General features: G+C 46.4%; 1 protein-coding gene across 3 annotated transcripts in view; it reads right to left on the bottom strand.

Moving 5' to 3' along the window:
• PAPSS2 (3'-phosphoadenosine 5'-phosphosulfate synthase 2) overlaps window positions 1-17,264 on the bottom strand; it is a 68,367-nt gene extending 51,103 nt beyond the window's left edge. Inside the window, exon 1 of one of the 3 annotated variants that reach the window (XM_034662380.1) lies at window positions 16,673-17,264. In XM_034662380.1, coding sequence (XP_034518271.1) covers window positions 16,673-16,789 — 117 coding nt within the window. In that variant the 5' untranslated portion in view covers window positions 16,790-17,264. Of the gene's footprint in view, window positions 1-5,292; window positions 5,335-16,672 lie in introns of those variants that run through there. The other 2 variants (XM_034662378.1, XM_034662379.1) reach the window with 2 other exon arrangements.
• Window positions 17,265-20,040: the final 2,776 nt, after the last annotated feature.

The following is a 20,040-nucleotide window of genomic DNA, read 5'->3' as shown; positions in this document are numbered from 1 at the left end:
AAACTAGTCTGTACTATGGATATATTATAATAACAAACTAGTACTATGTACTAACACAGTCCTTCCATGGATTGATATCAGGTTGTTTCCAACTCTTTGTTACAAAATGCTGCCAAGAATATCACTGCACATATATTATCTTACACATTTGCAAGACCTCGCTGGAAAAAAGTTCTAGAATTTGACTTGCTAGCTCAAAAAAATATGCTCTATTTTAATTCTAAGAGATATTTCCAAACATCTCTATGACGACCATACCAATATACACCTCCACTAGCAATGCATGAGAATGCTCATTTCTTTACATTCTTGCCAACACAACATGCCGCCTTCAGTTTTTACCTATGCCAATCTGACAGGTGAAAAGTTAAATCTCATACTTTTAATTTGTATTTCTGCTAATGAATGAGATTGAGCGCCTCTTCATATGTTTAAGAGCCATCTATATTTTTCTGTGAATTTCATATTCTTTCACATTTTTTTCTGTTGATTGCTGATCTTTTTTTCGTAGGAGTGCTATATATATATTGGAAAGCAGCCCTATGTCTCCTATGAGTTACAAATTCCTCCCACCCCACGCTGTTATCTTTTGACTTTGTTTTAATTAAAAAAAAAATCTTTGGCATGTAATTTAAAAAATGGTTTTATATTAACCTGTATTCGTACGTACGTGTGTGTGTGTTGTGTGTGTGTGTATGAGTTTGCATCACACTTGGAAAGGTCTTCCAGATTATGAGGCTATAAAAGATCCATGTTTTCTTCTTGTAGCTTTACGATTTTATTCTTTCATGCTTAAATCTTTGCGTCACCAAATCTTTTTTCAAAATAAGTTCTCAAAACATACATTAAAATGTTTATCTTTATTCATAAGGCTAAGTATAGCTAAAAAAAAAATGATTGTTATCTCAACTTTGTGATTTTTTGTTTTAATCTCCATCCTTGGCAGGAAGAGCTAGCAGCCTTAGATATGGACTGGTTCAAGGTCTAGTCCACACGGAGGCAACAATATAAACCTTATAGAGTGAAGTTGTTTTCCTATAAAGAGATAGCAGATAGGCCTCTAGTAGGAACTTGATAAAGAGGTTCTACTCTACGAAATGTTGAAATTATATCACCTCCGAAAATGAAGATGGTCCAAAAGAGGCACAAAGAGCTTTCTTGAGGAGAAAATTCACTTGGCAGCTCTCCGTGCTGGTTGGAGAATTCTCTATTCTTATTTACCCTGCTTCCAAGATGCCAAGCCATTTGTTCTCTGTCTTTTTTTTTTTTTAAAGTAAGCTCTATGCCCAATGTGGAGCTTGAACTCATGACCCTGAGATCAAGAGTCATGTGCTCCACCGACTGAGCCAGCCAGGCCCCCCTGTTCTCTGTCATGTTTGATCCCCAGGTCTCCTGACCCGCAACAGGTGAAATTTGGTTTTCCTCCTAATAGTTGTATAGGAGAACTAGAGTAAAAAAAATAATTTTTCATTTCTTTTAGGCTTAATATATGTGAGCACATAGTTTTCAAAACAGTTGTAACCAAATTCACTTAAAAATAAGACAGAAGGAAGAAAGAAAGGTGCTGTTCTGAAGAAACCAACTGTAAAACACAAAGCCTACCATTAATTTAAGAACTGCCATGAGCTTGAGTCATCTAATCTCTGAGCCTAAATATCTCTATTTAATGTCTGTTTGTTCTTTTATGTACGGCATTGAGAATGAAGAGTCTCTGGGAAGGTAAGCGCTGGATACAGCAACTTATTGACTTTTAAACCTAATGAGATAAATAAAGACTAATGAGATAAAGTTGATCAAAACCCATAACCAGATAAACTGAGCCATGTGAAGTCACAATGGGTAGTAAGGCTTGGTTATAAATTAAATTGATTCATTCTAAGTAATCTTAAGTGCTAGGCACACATAAAGGGACAGCATTTCTGCCCAGAAGTACTTCCACATTTTCCCCAGAAATGCTACAGTTACACTGATAACTCACAAAGCAAAGGCATTTTTGGAGAGTTCTTCCAATATGGGTTCCTGTACTCAAGTCCATCAAATGTGACAAAGGGGTTCTTTTAGATTTATTCCCATCAGAACACACTAGGTTCAACAGTGAGGACTGGAGACTTACATTACAAGAATCACAAGCTACTTACAAAAATGGGCCACCCTCTTGGTAGTGATAGGAGGATAGGGCAAATTTCCAAGGATAAATAGTCATCACAGCCAAGAACAGCTGACTAAAAGAATGCTCTCCAGGTTTTTCCAGAAAGCTGTCTGCTCATTAGGTAATGGTAAAACAGGACAAGCCTGGCAAGCTTTTACATTCCAGTTGCAATATTTAATTTTAAATATTCCATGAAGAATGCAGCAATCACAGAAGTTTGCTAGCTGGGAAATGGCCTAACATTTCTGGAAAAAAAAATCCAAAAAGAGCAAGTAGCGTCCCAAAGTAGAGAAAACCAGCCTGTTACTGGTCAGCTGGTGGCTCTCAGGCATGTTGCAATGCTCCACATCTGTCCAGGCAAGGACTCAGGCTACACTATGGTTCTCTAGCCAGGAAGAACTGAGGAACCTTCTAGCCGGCTTTTAAAGAGACCAAAACAGACCAATTCAATCCGATTCTCTGGGAGTGGGGTCCAGGCATCAGTATTTTGAGAAGCTTAGCAGGATTGAAAAGTACTGGACAAGACAGATAGTCCCTAAGGTCCCACTCAGGTCTCAATCAATTAAGGGCAGCATGCAGAACCCATGTAATGAACAGAACACAAGACAGCATAAAACACAGGCAAGCATACAGAGAATTATAACCATGGACGTAAAACACCTTAGACAGTAGCAGAGAACAGTATTCTCAATGAAGCCTGGCATCCCCGTACTTGAAAAACAAATATTCTTGATTCATCAAAACAATAACAGAACCATTCAAGGCACAGAACTGCATGAAAGGTATTATGTCATTAATCCCTGGTGGCGTTTGTTTTATCCAATTCCAAACTTATGAAATGCTTCCAAAGTCAAACTCTGAAAATGCAGAGACTCCAATCTCTTTAATACGAACTACAAACCACAGAGTGTGAAAGTGGTAGGTTTTTAATTTCTTACTAGAAAATACGAAGAGCTGATATGGCAAAAGCCAAGAGGATTTCTGTATGAAGACACGGACACTTGTTTTATGGAAGAAAGAGGGACACTGAGTGATGACAGCTGGAATCAATGCTCCAAGAGGGCACTGTACGTCAAGTCCTTTAAGTGATCCATTTGAATGGGGCCTTAAAAAATTAAAATCTGGGGCGCCTGGGTGGCTCAGTGGATTGAGCATTGGACTCCAGATTTTAGCTCAGGTCATGATCTCAGGGTCGGGGGATCGAGCTCCGGGGCGGGACCACACTCAGCACAGAGTCTGCTTGAGATTCTCCCTCCCTCTCTCTCCCTCTGCCCCACCCCACTCTCTCTTTAAAAGAAAAAAAAAAAAATTCCCCATCCTTGTTCACAACTGTCCCGAGTCCTGGGTTCTCTGGAATCTGGATGAAGAACCTCCGATCTAGGATTTTATCCATCCTGAAGTGGCTTGTTTATAAGTCTCCAGGAAAGTAGAGCATGAGACCACAGAGAACCCAGTGAGCATTTCAGGGACTGGTGTTGAAGGCCCTGCAGCCAGAGCCCTGGATGGTCACACAGTAATGGGGAGGGGATGAAGGGCTCTCTGAAGTGGGACCATAAGGAGAGCTCCATGATCTTCTGCAACTAAAACTGAAATGTGTCTTGCTTTTAATTTAGTATTTTCTGCATGGTTCCTTAAATGTACAGTGACTTGTAAGATACATAGAGCATAGCAAAAGCTCAATGAATCAGAAATGGATGAGAAAGAGGAAAGAGAAAATAGCGTAGGGACATAAAGGGACATAGCACCGAGCAGAAGCTGGAGCAGAGCCATGGTGAATGGGCCGCAAATGCACATCTGAGTTCACTGGCAGGCGTGCTGAGGGGGAAACCCGGACAGTCACACAGTTTACAGTTTACAAAGCATTATGCCAAAAACAAAAACAAAACAAAGAAGCAAACACCTCAGAAAAATAGAACCCTTCTGGTACTAAGACCAGATGGAAATTTCTCCCATGGGTCTCTGTAAGGAGATCATGTGTCATAATAAATGAACAACAACTCCATAATACCATTCTAGGAGTCATGACAATGGGTTTCTTGAACTTTCTTACAAGTAATGTTTTAAAAAACAAAGCAATGGCAATACACCAAACACAACTCAGTGTGGCAGGGGGAGGACGCTGGAGAAACAAGGCTAGGCACCCAGCCCTCTGAATTTAGGTGTGAGGACAGGCTCACAGGTCACTGGCCTCAGTGAGTCAGAACTCAGCACTGGCCCCCGCGGTCAACAGCAGGAGGTGGCAAACGTTTATATTAAAGGGTCAGAGAGTAGGGGCACCTGGGTGGCTTAGGTCATGATCCCAGCGTCCTGGGATCGAGTCCCACATCAGGCTCCCTACTTAGGGGGGAGTCTGCTTCTCCCTCTACCTCTGCCTGCCACTCCCCCTCTCATGCTTGCTCTCTCTCTGAAATAAATAAAATTTTTCAAAGCGGGGGTGGGGGGGTGTCAGAAAATAAATATTTTCAGCTTTATAGGCCATGGAGTCTATTGAAAATAGTCATCTCTCCTGCGAAAGCAGCTGCGGACAACGTGTAGGCAAATGACCACTGCCCAGTTACAATAAAGCTTTATTTATAGACACAGCGTTTGATTTTCATATACTTTTCACATGTCATGAAATAGAACTCCTCCTTTGATTTTTTTTACCCAACCATTTAAAAAATGTAACAACTGTTCGTAGCTTACAGGCCATACCAAAACAGGCAAGGGGCTGGATTTGGGGACACCAGGACATTATCTCCTGACCCCAGGTCCACAGGGCCAAGAGACCCCCCAGAGATCTCCCTGAATCGCACCCATCTCTTTCCTCAAGCTTCTGTCTCTATCAGCTTTTTCAGATAATTACCATTTCCACATTGTAGAGGCAACTATCCACAAAGCCAACTGGGATGATACCGTGAAAAGACATGGCTTCAGGACTTTTATGTTCCATAGAAGTAAGACCATAATCCAGGATGAATTAGCAGCAAAGAAATTGTTTAGTTCCCAGTCTCCTTGTTAGAATAAACACACACACAGTAGAAACATTTGAATGTACAACTTTCTCTACTTCAAGGATCACACGTTAGTCTTTTAGAGACATAAAAACACATGTAATTAGCTGAATCACTTAAGGCATGTGTTGTGATGTTTACAGCACTCACTCTCTCAGCGGCCGGATAGTGTCTCATGACACGCAGTTAGTAGGTGCAATCCCAGGAAGAAACGCTTCATTCATTCAAGTATCACTCAGATGTCCCTGAGCTTCCGTCTGCGGGGACAAAATGTAGGTACTGGGGATCTTGGGAAACTGGGCTTGTCGCTACTCTCTCACCGGCTCGGAAGAGGCCCCATCTCTTTAGTGCCCTCGTCTCCCTCGTCTACGATTTGTAATACTTGTAACTACCCATTCCCGAGAGTTGCTAGGATCACCGGTAAGAACGGACGAGTAAGCTAGGACGAGCACGATCAAAGAAAGGGATTGTGCATTACCCAGAGGAGCCCCGCTCGAGTTCAGGGAGGTGACAATCCCCCGCGTGGAAACACAGCACACAGCAAATTTTGTCTCCCCCAAACGTGGAACTGCATTCAGAAGATGCCCCAAACCACACAGTCGTAGGGTCTGACGCAGGTCGGAGCCGTCCTGAACACCGGCCCTGCATTGGTACACCGTAGGCTGTGTTTTGTCACCTCTCTGTATTTTTTGATACTTGCACAATGAGTTCTGGTAATGAGCTGTGCACGTGATACGGGCTCCTTGAATCATGAAAGATTAAAATTCCATGCTGAGCTGTGGAAATGCCGACGAAGCCTCTAGCACATCCAGAGAACAGGCGTGGAGCTTGTGGGGCTTTGGGAACGTGGAAGTCATGAATGCTCGTCTGTGCAGCGCTCACATAATGAACAAGGCAAGATCTAGAGTTACATGTAAGTCACTGCAATGATTTCCAAGGACACTTCTCCTTGAGTGCGTGCATTCACCCACCAGAACACTGTAGCTTTGTGTTGTTAAAGCGAAATGCTGGGTTTCATTCCAAACACCACTGTTCCTAAAACTGGCCACAGAGCCTCATCCACACTAAAATTTATTGCCTTTTAACGGCATTTGCTAAAATCCACATCTTCTGCAGATTATACCACATTCCAGAAAGCCACTGAGGAAAATCACTCTCAAGGCAACCACATCATCGTTTTTAGTTTCCTCCCTGCCTTCATCTGCATCCACAAAGACAAGATTTAAAGGTAAGTTTAAATAATCAGAATAAACTTCTCCTCACTGATACTCTTCACATCCATTATATCCATTACGTTAATGAAAGAGACTGATTGAAAAGTCAGCATTCATGCTTCCGAGGCGGCCACTTCCAGTGCTGTGTCCAAAGGCAAGGTGTTTGACTTCCGTGAGCCTTAGGGTTCTGGACCCCAGGCCATGGACGAGCACATCAGGCACTTCCCTGGTTACTGTGAGAAAGGATACTGTGCACAGTCCCTGAATAAGTGCTTGCCCCTCCCTCGGTTTAGGGAACCCAGCTGGCTCAACAAGATACCTTCCTTTACCCTGAGGCAGATTTACACTGCAACCAGGACTTCATATCAGAGTGTGCTGTATAAAAGGCTTGTTAAAAGACAGACTCGATGGGTGGCACAGCGGTTAAGCGTCTGCCTTTGGCTCAGGGCGTGATCCCGGCGTTATGGGATCAAGCCCCACATCAGGCTCCTCCGCTGTGAGCCTGCTTCTTCCTCTCCCACTCCCCCTGCTTGTGTTCCCTCTCTCGCTGGCTGTCTCTATCTCTGTCGAATAAATAAATAAAATCTTTAAAAAAAAAAAAAAAGACTCAGGGCGCCTGGGTGGCTCGGTGGGTGAAGCATCTGCCTTCAGCTCAGGTCATGATCCTGGAGTCCTGGGATGGAGTCCCGCGTCAGGCTCCCTGCGCAGTGGGGGGTCTGCTGCTCCCTCTTTCTCTGCTGCTCCCCCTGCTTGTGCTTTTGCTCTCAAATAATTAAATAAAATCTTTAAAAAAAAAAAGGTAGACTCAACACTGAAAAAATAAGTGGAAGAAGCCAGGTATTCATGATGACCCAGATTTTTCCATTCATTACAGAGGCTAACTGTGCAGATACAACTCAACATTTGGACAGAACCGTGTGTCTAACGTGTCCGGCACGGTGAAGACATGGCTTCTCGTGATTGAATTTCTATACTGTCGCCACACTGCTCTCTTCGTTGAAATAATGTAACCCCGTCTCCAAAAGAGTTCACTGTCACCCCCAGAATTACACCCACCAGCGCTGCTCTCTCCGCTATACTAATGCGACCACTCCCCAAAATGTGTCTTCCAAACATCATGGAATGTGTTTTTTACACTCTTGCAGTCTTTATGCGCTCCTCCTTGGTCCCCAGGGAAATCGAAGCCATCTCCATCTGGCTGCCAACATCCGTAAACCTTGACCTCCATTTGGGTCAAATTTTTATTGTATGAAAAATGCACTGGTGGCCTGGTCTCCTTTTATCGTCTACAAATCACAGTTACTGCTTGGCTTGAGTATTAGCAGCCTTTATCACTCTATGGACACAAATCATTCTGTGTTTGCTGAATACTGACGTAGTGGTAAGCCTGAGCAATAAAAGCTATTACCCATACTTGCTGAGTCTGAAAACAAAATTCATTTTCCAATTAGTTACCATTTCACCAGAAAGGTTTTGAAAAAAAGTGTGTGAACGTAAAGGAACATACATTTGCTATTGTGTGCCATTTACTTTTTTTTTTTTTTTTAAGTGCTGGGGAATATCTCTAAATAGAATTCATTATTGGGGCACCTGGGTGGCTCAGTCAGTTAAGCGTCCGACTCTTGGTATCAGCTCAGGTCATGATCTCAGGACGGTGAGATCGAGCCCTGCCTCAAGCTCCATGCTGGGTATGGAGTCCGCTTGAGACTGTCTCTCCCTCTGCCCTGCCCCCCACCCTCTTGTGCACTCTCTGGGGGGCGGGGGGGGGAGAATTCATTACTATTATCTTGAGATATTAGCATTAGGCAGCTGCCAAAATATTTTACAAATGAAGCAGTAATACCAGTTACCTACTCCAGCTGTGGTTGCTACTTGGTGTTAAGTCTCCTTCCCTCTGTGAAATAAACAACTTCTTAACCACAGAGGAGCTAAGAAGATTTTAGCTTCTCCTGTGAGTAACTCTCAAAAGACTTCTTTCAGCTAAATCAATTCCCTTCTGACTATCTGTTCCTAAGCTTGCTTCATGAGACGATGAGCCCTCAATGAGTGAATGTACAGGAAACCCCTGGAACAGCGCCTGCCACATACATGCTCAGGGCTGGAGAGAAACAAGTCACAACACAGTAGGAATTTTCTAAGAAAACATGCTCTAAAAATCAAAACTCCTGATAAATATGCAAACACCTCAGGTGGAATTCTAATGTCAGTGTTTTAGGAGCTCTCTTCTTACTCACATGACGAATGTAAACACAAGGGATGACTATAAAAATTTTTATTTTTTAGTAACTACTCATTTTGTATTATTGACCCCATGGCCCAAGAGCTGTAATTACTCATATAATTTTGGAACAGACCCTCTCTCTCTCCATTGGGACTCAGCAATCTAGACAGATTTACATGGCAGGACCACGCAATTATTATAATTGACTTTATGGTACTTCATGAACTTAGGATAAATGGAGATGGATGGATTTTGAGGATAAGCTGAAAATTCCGAGAACTACAAGAACTGAGGTTTTAGTGTGTAACTGACAAGGTCCGATTTCTACCAAATATAGTTTTATCTGTATTACACGCCACGTAATCACTGGCGTAAGTCGCTTTTTTTTTTTGGATAAAATGATTAAACTTTTTTTTTTTTTTGGATAAAATGATTAAACCGTTTGAGAAGGCTTAAGGAAGAGTGAGTGAGGTTGTGGGAGTATGTTGAATCTTCTAAAGGGAAATGGGCTAGCCAATCAAAAAATGTTTCAAATGGTAAAGTTAACATGTGGCGAACACGGCTCTTTGCTCCGTATCTCCAGAAGGTCAAAACAAAACGCTGGGGCTCAATCAGGGTGTAATCATGACTCAGCGATAATCAGCTTGGGAGTGGTTTTTGTTTTTTTGTTTTTTTTAATCTATGGAAAATACTTCCCAGTCAATAAAGAAAGAGGCAAAACTGTAGAAAGAAATGGGTAGGGCCTCCTTCAAAGAGCATGTGATATAAAGACAGAAGTGGTGGGGGTGCAATCAGGGAACCAGAGTTCCAATTTCATGGTAGGATCAACAGCCAGATGGCCAGGAACATGGCCCTGGGCCTTGGAAAGCTCTGAAAAGCTGTGTATCGATCGCATTTATACAGGGCTTATTAAGATGAACTCTTTATTTTTCTTCCAGAGTAAAATGGTAGGGTTCTTTTAAAAATGCATTTTTAAAGTAGGAACAGCCTGGTTAAGCATCTGACTCTTGATTTCGGCTCAGGTCTTTAATCTTAGGGTCATGAGTTCAAGCCCTACCCTTGGGCTCCATGCTGCGTGTGGAGCCTACTTAAAAAAGAAGTAAAAATAAAAATAAAGAGAAATAACCTGAATTAAAAGTTAATCATTTAAAATTCTGGAACACCTGGGTGGCTCAGTTGGTTAAGCATCTGCCTTCAGCTCAGGTCATGATCTCAGGGTTTCGGGATCGAGTGCACCAGGCTCCCTGCTCAGCGGGGCGCCTGCTTCTCCCTCTGCCTGCAGATTCCCCTGCTTCTCTCTCTCTCTGAGAAATAAATAAATATAATCTTAAAAATTTTAGCTTAGTAGAGAAAAGGATTTAAAATCGTATGAGAAGTCAGTGGGGAATTTTGTGGATTTGGGCCTAGGGCACTGTAGTACTTACTGACTGGGCAGAAGGTTGAAAGAATATAAGGGTTGTGGGTGGGGTGTTACAATTAGAAAAAGTAAATGCTATGTTTAGAAAAGACTTAATGACAGAGTTTGAATGGACTAAAAAACTATAATTAGAAAATACAAGGCTTTAGTAGCTACAGTTAATTACGGCAAGCCCAGATCCCAGGCGGGTTATTCAGTACACACTTGTTGAGTGAATGGAGTACAGGATAGGTACGTGAGGACTTGACAGGAACAAAAAAGGGAAGAGATTTTAGAGACCTTAAGGAAAACAAAGTAGCAGACAACGGGACAGGAGCAGAGGACCAAAAGGTGAATTCAGGTTTTTAACAGAAGATACATGAAAATAAAAATCATCGCCAATATCTTGGGTTGCTCATTTTGCTAGAAATTGGGAAGGCATGAATTATCCGTAAACAAATGATGATTGGGGAGGGAGTGGATGAATGAGGTTATGGGGATAACATCTCAGACTTTAACGAAGGTGATTTTGGTCTCTAACTAAAGTCTGCAAATGATTTTCAAAGCACAAACCCCGCATACATTAAAAAGGAAAAAAAAGTGACTGTAATTATTACTAGACTGGCTATAGACGCTTGGTGGATAAACAGCAATAGTTTTCAAGACAAAACACATAAAGCAGATGTTAACTAGATATTTAAAGCAAATCGTAACCTGGCATAGAAATGATCACCTTTAATGATGCAGCATTTGATATAATACATTTATGCAACTTTCAGAAAAGCTTTATAACAGGTCACAGGCTAGACAGTTCTATTGCCAGAAGTTAGTATTTGGTGCTAGACAGATGGAGTTTGCCACGTTTATGTTGCAGTCATGTTTTCTCGATACCAGTTATAGCGAAAGCAACTTCCAGAGTAAATCTGAAATGCAGAAAGAGCTGCTGAGGAGGTTTCAAAGGAAGTCACCCCAGCCAACTGCTGGAATTCACCATGTGTTATCAGAGGAGAGTTATGGATCAAGTTTGGAGACAACGGCTCTCTTACAGAGAAAAGACATAGTTCCATCTTGTTCACCGATTTATACTAAGTTGAAAAAATTATTTGGCGATCAAAAAGGCAGAAAAGAGGAACAAGAAGACCAAATCTGTACAAATCCAATGTTAGTGTTAATTGACCTTACTGGAAAATTTGATTTCATATTTACTGAAAGAAAAGGCCACTGACACACCAGTGTGCCTCTGAGAAAGGATGTGGTGTCCTGTGCCTGGTGCTGGGCTCAGGGAGAGAAGGGCCAAGTAGCTGTGGGGACTCTGAAAGCAGGGGGCACCGGGCATGCTTGTGATCCCGGACGGACCCCGGAGGAGAGGAAGCATGGACAGACTCCAGCAGCCCCCAGAGCTCCTCAAAGTGCTGGCCTGGTCACACCAGGGCAGGAGCCTGGTTCTCACACTCCTGGGAGTGGCGGGGAGTGTCAGGGTCTTAACCCCAGATCGGTGCTGGGGCAGCCGTGACCTTGGGGCTCCAAGGAGGAGGACATGGAGAAGCAAGAAGGGGCCTTTCAGACCAGAATGCACTTGAACTGGACCAACACTAAGGATGAGACAGGATGGCGCACACCTTAAAGGATGCCCACCCAGACAAGGTAAGTGCCCCCACAGCCCGACGGCAGTACTTTGTAGGAAAAATGACTAAATTAAATATTTCTGACTAGCAATCTGATTTAAGTTTTTAAAGTACTTCTTTTTAAAGTGCTCCCTTTTTAAGAATGATACAAGGAGGGAAGATGGGGCACCTGGGTGGCGCAGTCATTAAGTGTCTGCCTTCGGCTCAGGGCGGTGATCCCGGCGTTGTGGGATCGAGCCCCACATCAGGCTCCTCTGCTATGAGCCTGCTTCTTCCTCTCCCACTCCCCCTGCTTGTGTTCCCTCTCTCACTGGCTGTCTCTCACTGTCAAATAAATAAATAAAATCTTAAAAAAAAAAAACAAGTAGGGAAGATAAAGGTATGACATGAAACATTAATGACACACAGGACTCAAGAAGAGGCAGAGATTTGTTTCCAGCATTGATGGTCTAGGTTATATACATTTCCTTCCATGCAAACAAATAAGAAATGCAAGTTATAATATAACATAATCTGATTAGAAACATCAAAAACTGACAAGAGAAAAGAAACTACCAGGTTAAAATCTGCAAGAAGTAGGGACCTAAGAAGTAAGCAAGCAGGGAGGCACTTCTAGCCTGATAGAAGCAGGTGTGAACAACTTTGACAGCCTCAGCAGGAGCTGAAAGAGAAACTGAAGCCCAGAACGAACCCAAGTGGGAAGAATAAAAAAGCCCTTGTCAAGTTAAGCTGAGTCTTGTTAAGAGTCATCCCCTACACAGAAGAGTGCATCCGAATAAACCCACCTCCCACACGGACTGCAAGGACAATTTGCCTTGGCATTGAAAGTATTCCTAGGGGGAGGCGGGGTGGGTGCGAGAACTTGTTTGCAAAAGCTGGCCCTTGTGTGCAAAACTGCAACTCAAATTCACATCACCTGGGTGGTCTAAAACACTTTGGTAAATATAGGTCAAAGTGGTCCCAGACTAGTGGTGCCGCCAGACGCCCAGCAGAAACAAAAGCAAATTCTACCCCCTAAAAAAGGCCATTCATCCTAAGCCTCAAAGAACCCCCACAAGTCATTTTTCAGTGGTAATGACAAATACCCAGGCAAAAATAAGCAAGCACACAAGAGCAGATAGAGGAGAGAGAAGGGGAAGTCTCAGAAAAATCTAGATCCTACAAGCACGTTCATCCTTTTGTGAATTCTGTGGCCATTTGAGCAACAATGCCTTATTGATCACCTAATGTGTACCAGGTTCTGTCAGGCTGCTGGGTGTGTTTGTCATCTCAGCTGTTGTGTGAACAAATCACCCAGGGGATGAAAGCTTAGTTGAAAGGCCATTACATTCGTGTTCATTTACCTTTGGTCTCTGTGTTTTCCTAAGACTTCCAAACACAAAGACCAAGGCTATATGCTGATAGATTCTTTGAAATAAACAGTCATCTCCTAGAGGACTGGGACTGACATCGTTGATTCCTCTCCTGGGCCCCGTTCCCTGAAGTCCCGTGTTCAAGTTAGGCCTGATGATCTCCTAAGCAAACCACAGAGTCCGGTGCATGGACAGAAACGTGATGAAAGACAAAGATAACGATCTCAGAGTGAGCTGCGTTTGTCTTTAACTGTAAAAGTCCCCACAGATGAGTTTGGGATAATAGCCTGAATTGGACAAACACTAATTTTAAGGCAGATCTGGAAACAGTTGAAGGCACAGGAAGGGTGGAGAGAAGTTAGTCCAATAGTGACATATACATAGAAGGCTTTTCTTTCTTGGCCAAGGTTGTTGGCAAGATCTTGCTGATATTTGCATTACTCTGGTGTGTTCACACCTGAACAGCCTTGCGCTTCTGTCCAGCTTTTCACCATGAGGGTTTATATCATCACTTCTATTCTTCCGTATCTGTTTGCTCTTACTAAATATTCTGGCGGTCGTTTTTTACTCAGCTTTCAGAACCGTATGACCTGTGCTTTCTGCTCCTCATTTGACGAACCACATACGTAATAACAACAGCTACCACATACAGGGGACTTACTCGGGGCCTGAAACTGTGCGAGATACTTTTTAGGACTTATTTACTCTCACAGCATTGTAAAGGGGTATGGCAGCATTACCTCCATTTTACAGATGGGCGCTATGCACCCCAGAGGTTATATCCGGAAACAGACACAGCAGCAGCAAGAATGAGCTTGGACGTTGGACAGACCTGCACTGAAATCCTGCCCTGCTCCTTGCGTTCTCCTCCTCTGGAGACGAGGCTCCGTTCTGCGGGGCGCAGGCCACCACGTGGATGAAATGAAACAGTGTGGCCTCTAAGCAGTGCTGGTTTCTCCTTCCTTCCCGCAGCTGCTCGTCTGAAAATTCACGTCTTGCCCTAGGGAGCATCTTCCAATAGTTTTCAAAGTAGCTACTGTTGGAAAAATAATGTGGTGTTGCACAGACTCTAAGAAACAATAAAAGGTAAATAATCTCTTACGTTTATGGATCGCTTTAGGGTTCCAGTACCTTGACTCCTTCCCAACCGTTGGCTTGTTCGATCCTTTGGAAGGTATTTTACTCTCTCAGTTGTCTTTTTTAGGTTGGTTGTCTGTCTCTGGGACATAACAACATTGTCTGAACATAACAACATTGCCCTGAAAAAATGCTAATCCAGGAAATGATGCAAGAAGAAAGAATCAGGCCCTTGCCTTTCTTCCCAGTCTCTGGAGGCAGACTGCCTCCTTCCTTCTCCTGGGCCTGTGCGCGTGTAGACAGGATGTTGGTGGCCAGAGCTGGAGGTAAGTCAAGGGAGGGAAGGATGGCTGTGACACAGAGCTGTCTGCTTTTCGTCGTAAGGATGCCTAGTTCAAAAGGGACATGCTACCTTCCCTTGTAAAAGAACATTTCATCTTCTTCCCAAGCTTGTGAGAAAATCATCTTATAGTCTCTCATTCAGAGAGTATGGCCAGAAAAAAAAAATCCTGGCAAAGAAGTATTCACCCCAAACAGTAGGCACGCAACAAGTATTTGCAACTCCCGCAATGACCGTGGTGTACATGGACCATTCTCTGTGGACAATGCAGAAAATAATGTAATGATCCCTGTGAGTCCCTGAAAAAGGCGGCCCAGCCTCATTGCCAGATCTCTTTCTAGATCAGCAAAACCCACTTCTCAAATAATGATTATTTCTGAGACCATACGTGTGGACATATTTTGTCTTGGACCACAAGGTTTCAGAATACACGTGGCGTTAACACTTAAAGCTTGAGAGATTTCAGATGCATTTAAAGCCGGCTTGCTTCACCCAGTCGTCTCTATCTGGCCCTTTTGGAATTTGTGCTGGTGCCTGGATTATAATCGTGTTGGCTAAATAGAAGTTCAGAAGTCTTGCTAGCTTTTTCAGGTGTTAATTTAACCCTACACAGAACACACACACACATACCAAACAAAAAATAGAAAGTTTAAAATGTGTAAATAGAAAAAGCAAAGGCTCTGGCCCTCGAATTTCTCTTTCTCTCTGACTGCAGAGGGCCCGAGATCAGTTTGTAACCCCTTGCTCTCGACCCTCCTCACTTCAGGAGCGCCTGCTGACTGGGGCCATGAAGGGAAAGACCACCTACCCCTTCATTACTAATGCTTGACAAAGCTCCCTATCAGAACTGGGAAGGAATTCTTGAAGCAGGCAGGGAAGAACTAAAACCCCACTGATATGCAAAGCCACCAAGTGCCACAGAAGCTTGTCACTTGTAAGATACCACTTAGAATTTTACAGAAATTAATCTAATTAGATAGGAATAAAACACAAATGATTTTAACATTTGTAAAGATATTACAATACTGAGAGTTCCCCCACTTTACAATCGCTCCTATAAAAGGCAGCTGGAGCCCCATCACTCTCCTTTCTGAAGTTGATGCCACCTGCGTCCTGGACCTTCCTGCCGGTCCAGTGCGGTCCCCTGAAACCACCCAGTGCCCACCGCCTTTCCCTTGCTGCTCAAGCCCACACCTGCAGCCTCTGCCTAGCCCCCTTCGGGCTCCTCCCCCCAATTCCTGGTTTGCCCTCTCTCCTCCCAGCCCACCAGGAATACACCTCAAAGACAGTTTAGTGATAAGCATTATATAGTAATAGTAATAAACATGTATTGAGCACCCACTATGTGCCAAGTTCAAGTCTAATTCTGTGAGCGGGGTCAACCCTTTCAGTAACCAGCATCAACAACCTGAGGCTTGCAGGGGGGTAAAGGCGAACCATCAGCAGTCAGGCTGGGATCCAAGCAAGGCTTACAGACCCCCTCCGGTGGACCAAATGCTGTCTGCAAGTCTCCTCCCACCTGGAGTCAATGATTACTGCTGCCTTTTTTCGCATGCAAAATTAATGAGTCCGGGGCACCTGGGTGGCTCAGTCGGTTAAGTAACCGACTCTTGATCTCAGCTCAGGTCTTGATGTCAGGGTCGTGGCTTGAGACCCTCCTTGGGCTCCACGTTGGGTGTGGAGCCTACTTAAAATATATATATGAACCCCTGTTGCTGAGAAAGGAACTTTTCTTTGACAAGCCTTCTATTTCCCATAAAGGGGATGGCCCAGATTACTTCTGGATAAAACTGAGCCCCCTCAAAACAGCCCACTCATCTTAACTCTGCAAGCCGAGGAGCCCCCGGGGCGGAGCCCGCGGTGCCGCCCGCGGCCAACAGGGAGGTGACTCAAGCTGGAGGGCTAAATGCTGCCCGTGGAGGCAGCTGCCGTTTCCTCCACGAGGTCTGTCGGGAACGTCCCCTCGGAGGAGGTGGCACGGATAAAACCCCAGGGAGCGCCGCCGACGTGCGACCAGCGCCCAGAGCTGGCGGAACCGGCCTCGGCTCTCGGCCACCCACTCGAGCGGCGCGGGGATCACACGGAAGAAAAGGCGGGTCCGGGGGAGCTCCCGGGGAAAAGAGGACATTTCCCGTCCCCGACCCTCTGGCTCTGTCAGGACCGGCCGTGCACGCTCCGGAGCTTCCCCCCGGGCGTGGCGACCCAGCGCGGCGCGGGTTCCCGGGGCGCCGGCCGAGAGGGACTGACTGTCCCGCGAGGGCTGTCCCGGGGGCGCCCTCCCCGCTCGCCCTCCTCCCCTTCTTACTCCTCCTCCCGGCGCCGCAGCCTCCGCGCCCGGCGGCTCGCCCGCTCCCGGGAGCGGCGGCGGGGTGGGAGCAGGCGGCCCGCAGCCTACCGTCTTCTGCTTCTTGATCCCCGACATGCTGGCGGACTGGACGCTGCGCGGCGGACACTCGGCGCTCGACTCCCGGGAGCGGAGGTGCGGGGACTCTCGGAGCGCGGCGGCGGCTGCTGGGGCCCGGCTCCTGGGAAGGAGGTATAAAAAGGCTCCCGCAGACACGTCGCACTTCCCTTGACCGGCCCCCTCCTCCCACTCCTCCCCCCGCCGCGCTCCTCTCCGCCCCGTCGGCTCCGCCAGCAGCGCCCAGCCCAGGGGACCCGGCCGCCGCCTGGGCGGGTCTCGGCCCGGCCCCCTCCTCGCCCAAGCGGCCGCGCCCGCGCCAGGCCGGGGTCGAGTTCGCCCTCCCCTGCCCGCGCCCGGCCACGGCCAGCGCGCCCCCGCCTCCCGCCCCACCCCGCGCCTCTTCCAGGAAGGATTCCGGCCTCCGGGACCTGCCCATGGGCAGGGTCCTCCTTGGGCACCGACGGCCCGCTCGCCTTCGCTGGCAACCTCGGCGAGGGTTCAGATTATTGACCCTCCGTCCGCACCCGGCTGTGGGCTCCTCCTGCTCCCCCGCGTCCCAGCGAGGGCATCACGGCCTACTTTCTTCCCATCTAACTAACGAAGCAACTGAGGCTTTCCGACTTTTCCAAGATTATATTCTAAGTGAGGGGCCTCAAACGCAGGCTTTCTACACCAGCGTCAACACAGGCGATGATAAAATAAGGGGCCAGCTGCTTGCCTGCGCGTCCTGGGCCAGGCGCGGTGCTAAGGGGTTTGCGTGCATTCGTTCCTTTGAGCTCCCGATATTTTCTGCCTGTTACAGACGCGCCCGCCGCTGAGTCCCTGCCGCAACTCACAAAGTCAAGTAAGCAAGGCAGCCCGGGAAAATGACCAGGGGTAGCCCAGCGACTTTTCTCAGTCCACATCCCCGCCCCCAAGTATTCCTATGGTACTTCTGTGTGCTCAGCAACTAAGATGGGCCCCCTTCGGGGAAAAAGCAGAAGGGGGCCCAACTCGCTTACGGCCTACCTAGGAAACAGAGGTTTGATCAGAAGACAGCATGAGGCCACTCTCTTAACCCAAAAGTCTGGGGGGAGCAGAGGTGTAAGGGGAGGGAAGCTGTAATTAGTGACAAGCACTTTGAGGGCAATCACTGGGTCTCACCCCTCTTTGTACCTTAACTCCTTGCGTAATGCCACAAACAGATCAATAGGACAGTGCTTTCTGAAAAAGAGCCATTAAGATGCACAAGGGCCACAAAGCTTGTCCAACTGTGGTCCTCCTTCTCAGGGGGCTGGAGAAGTTATTTCTCCAGAGGAGGTCAAGGGTGGAACTTCTGTTCCAGACCTAATTGCACTTCTGGAAGATTGCCAGCTTTCCAGAGTGACACCTGAAGATCTGGCTCTTCATTACTTCTCCGCGGGAAGGTGGGAAAGAAAACTGCCGGGAGTCAAAAAACGTAAAAGGCACCCTTACATGTTTGTACAGTCTTGAGATGTCAGTGTACGTATTTTCTTACTCCTTTTGAATAAGCTGCCACCACTCCCTTCAGCTGCGAGTAGAGAGAGGGTAAATACTGGATTTGAGTTTCTGTTCTAAACACAAACACTCTGAACTTATGTGGTTTAAGCAGTAACATCCGCTCTTATTTCATTGGGAAAATCCTCTTGTATCCGTTCCAACCATATCTTGAACCCAGCCAGATGGAAGCAAAAGGGTAAATTAAGTGTGGATGGAGAAATAGCGATTTGTATAATTGCTATGTTTTTTCATATTGCCTCTGAAATAGTTGTGTTTCTGAAACAGAAGGAAGTTGAGGGCAAGTCCCTAAGGGTAACTTCCTGGAAAAGGAAGATATGAGTGTTTAGATCTGGGGGAGGTCTTGAGATCCTCTGTTGTCCAGTCGCCCCGTCCCCGTATTTCACAGAGGGGCGATGTCGAACTGGTACCCGGAGGAGAGATGGAACAGGACCCTTGACCTTCCTCACCAGCTGGAGGCCCAGGTCCTAGGCTCCCTCCACACCCTGTGACTTGCATCACTCCACCTCTCAGTCAGCTATTTCAAGATGCTACGAAAACTGTACACAGGACTGTTTCCCTCGTTTTAGATTTAATTAATTCTCAAGTAGTACTTTGGAACAGACATGCGTTACTAGTTCTTTGGAAGCAGTTCTTGTGGAGTAGAAGTGTTGTTTAAGGCCCTTCCACACCACCGGCCGTCAGTTCCGCCGTAATTCAGCACGGCAACTCACTCGAGCAAACTGATCATTCTTTTGTACTTTNCGGCCAGCGCGCCCCCGCCTCCCGCCCCACCCCGCGCCTCTTCCAGGAAGGATTCCGGCCTCCGGGACCTGCCCATGGGCAGGGTCCTCCTTGGGCACCGACGGCCCGCTCGCCTTCGCTGGCAACCTCGGCGAGGGTTCAGATTATTGACCCTCCGTCCGCACCCGGCTGTGGGCTCCTCCTGCTCCCCCGCGTCCCAGCGAGGGCATCACGGCCTACTTTCTTCCCATCTAACTAACGAAGCAACTGAGGCTTTCCGACTTTTCCAAGATTATATTCTAAGTGAGGGGCCTCAAACGCAGGCTTTCTACACCAGCGTCAACACAGGCGATGATAAAATAAGGGGCCAGCTGCTTGCCTGCGCGTCCTGGGCCAGGCGCGGTGCTAAGGGGTTTGCGTGCATTCGTTCCTTTGAGCTCCCGATATTTTCTGCCTGTTACAGACGCGCCCGCCGCTGAGTCCCTGCCGCAACTCACAAAGTCAAGTAAGCAAGGCAGCCCGGGAAAATGACCAGGGGTAGCCCAGCGACTTTTCTCAGTCCACATCCCCGCCCCCAAGTATTCCTATGGTACTTCTGTGTGCTCAGCAACTAAGATGGGCCCCCTTCGGGGAAAAAGCAGAAGGGGGCCCAACTCGCTTACGGCCTACCTAGGAAACAGAGGTTTGATCAGAAGACAGCATGAGGCCACTCTCTTAACCCAAAAGTCTGGGGGGAGCAGAGGTGTAAGGGGAGGGAAGCTGTAATTAGTGACAAGCACTTTGAGGGCAATCACTGGGTCTCACCCCTCTTTGTACCTTAACTCCTTGCGTAATGCCACAAACAGATCAATAGGACAGTGCTTTCTGAAAAAGAGCCATTAAGATGCACAAGGGCCACAAAGCTTGTCCAACTGTGGTCCTCCTTCTCAGGGGGCTGGAGAAGTTATTTCTCCAGAGGAGGTCAAGGGTGGAACTTCTGTTCCAGACCTAATTGCACTTCTGGAAGATTGCCAGCTTTCCAGAGTGAC

Source organism: Ailuropoda melanoleuca, chromosome 6 (genome assembly GCF_002007445.2).
Source record: "Ailuropoda melanoleuca isolate Jingjing chromosome 6, ASM200744v2, whole genome shotgun sequence".
Classification (NCBI taxonomy): Eukaryota; Metazoa; Chordata; class Mammalia; order Carnivora; family Ursidae; genus Ailuropoda; species Ailuropoda melanoleuca.
Note: the sequence above shows the minus strand (reverse complement) of the source record. Positions and strands in the feature narration are given on the sequence as shown.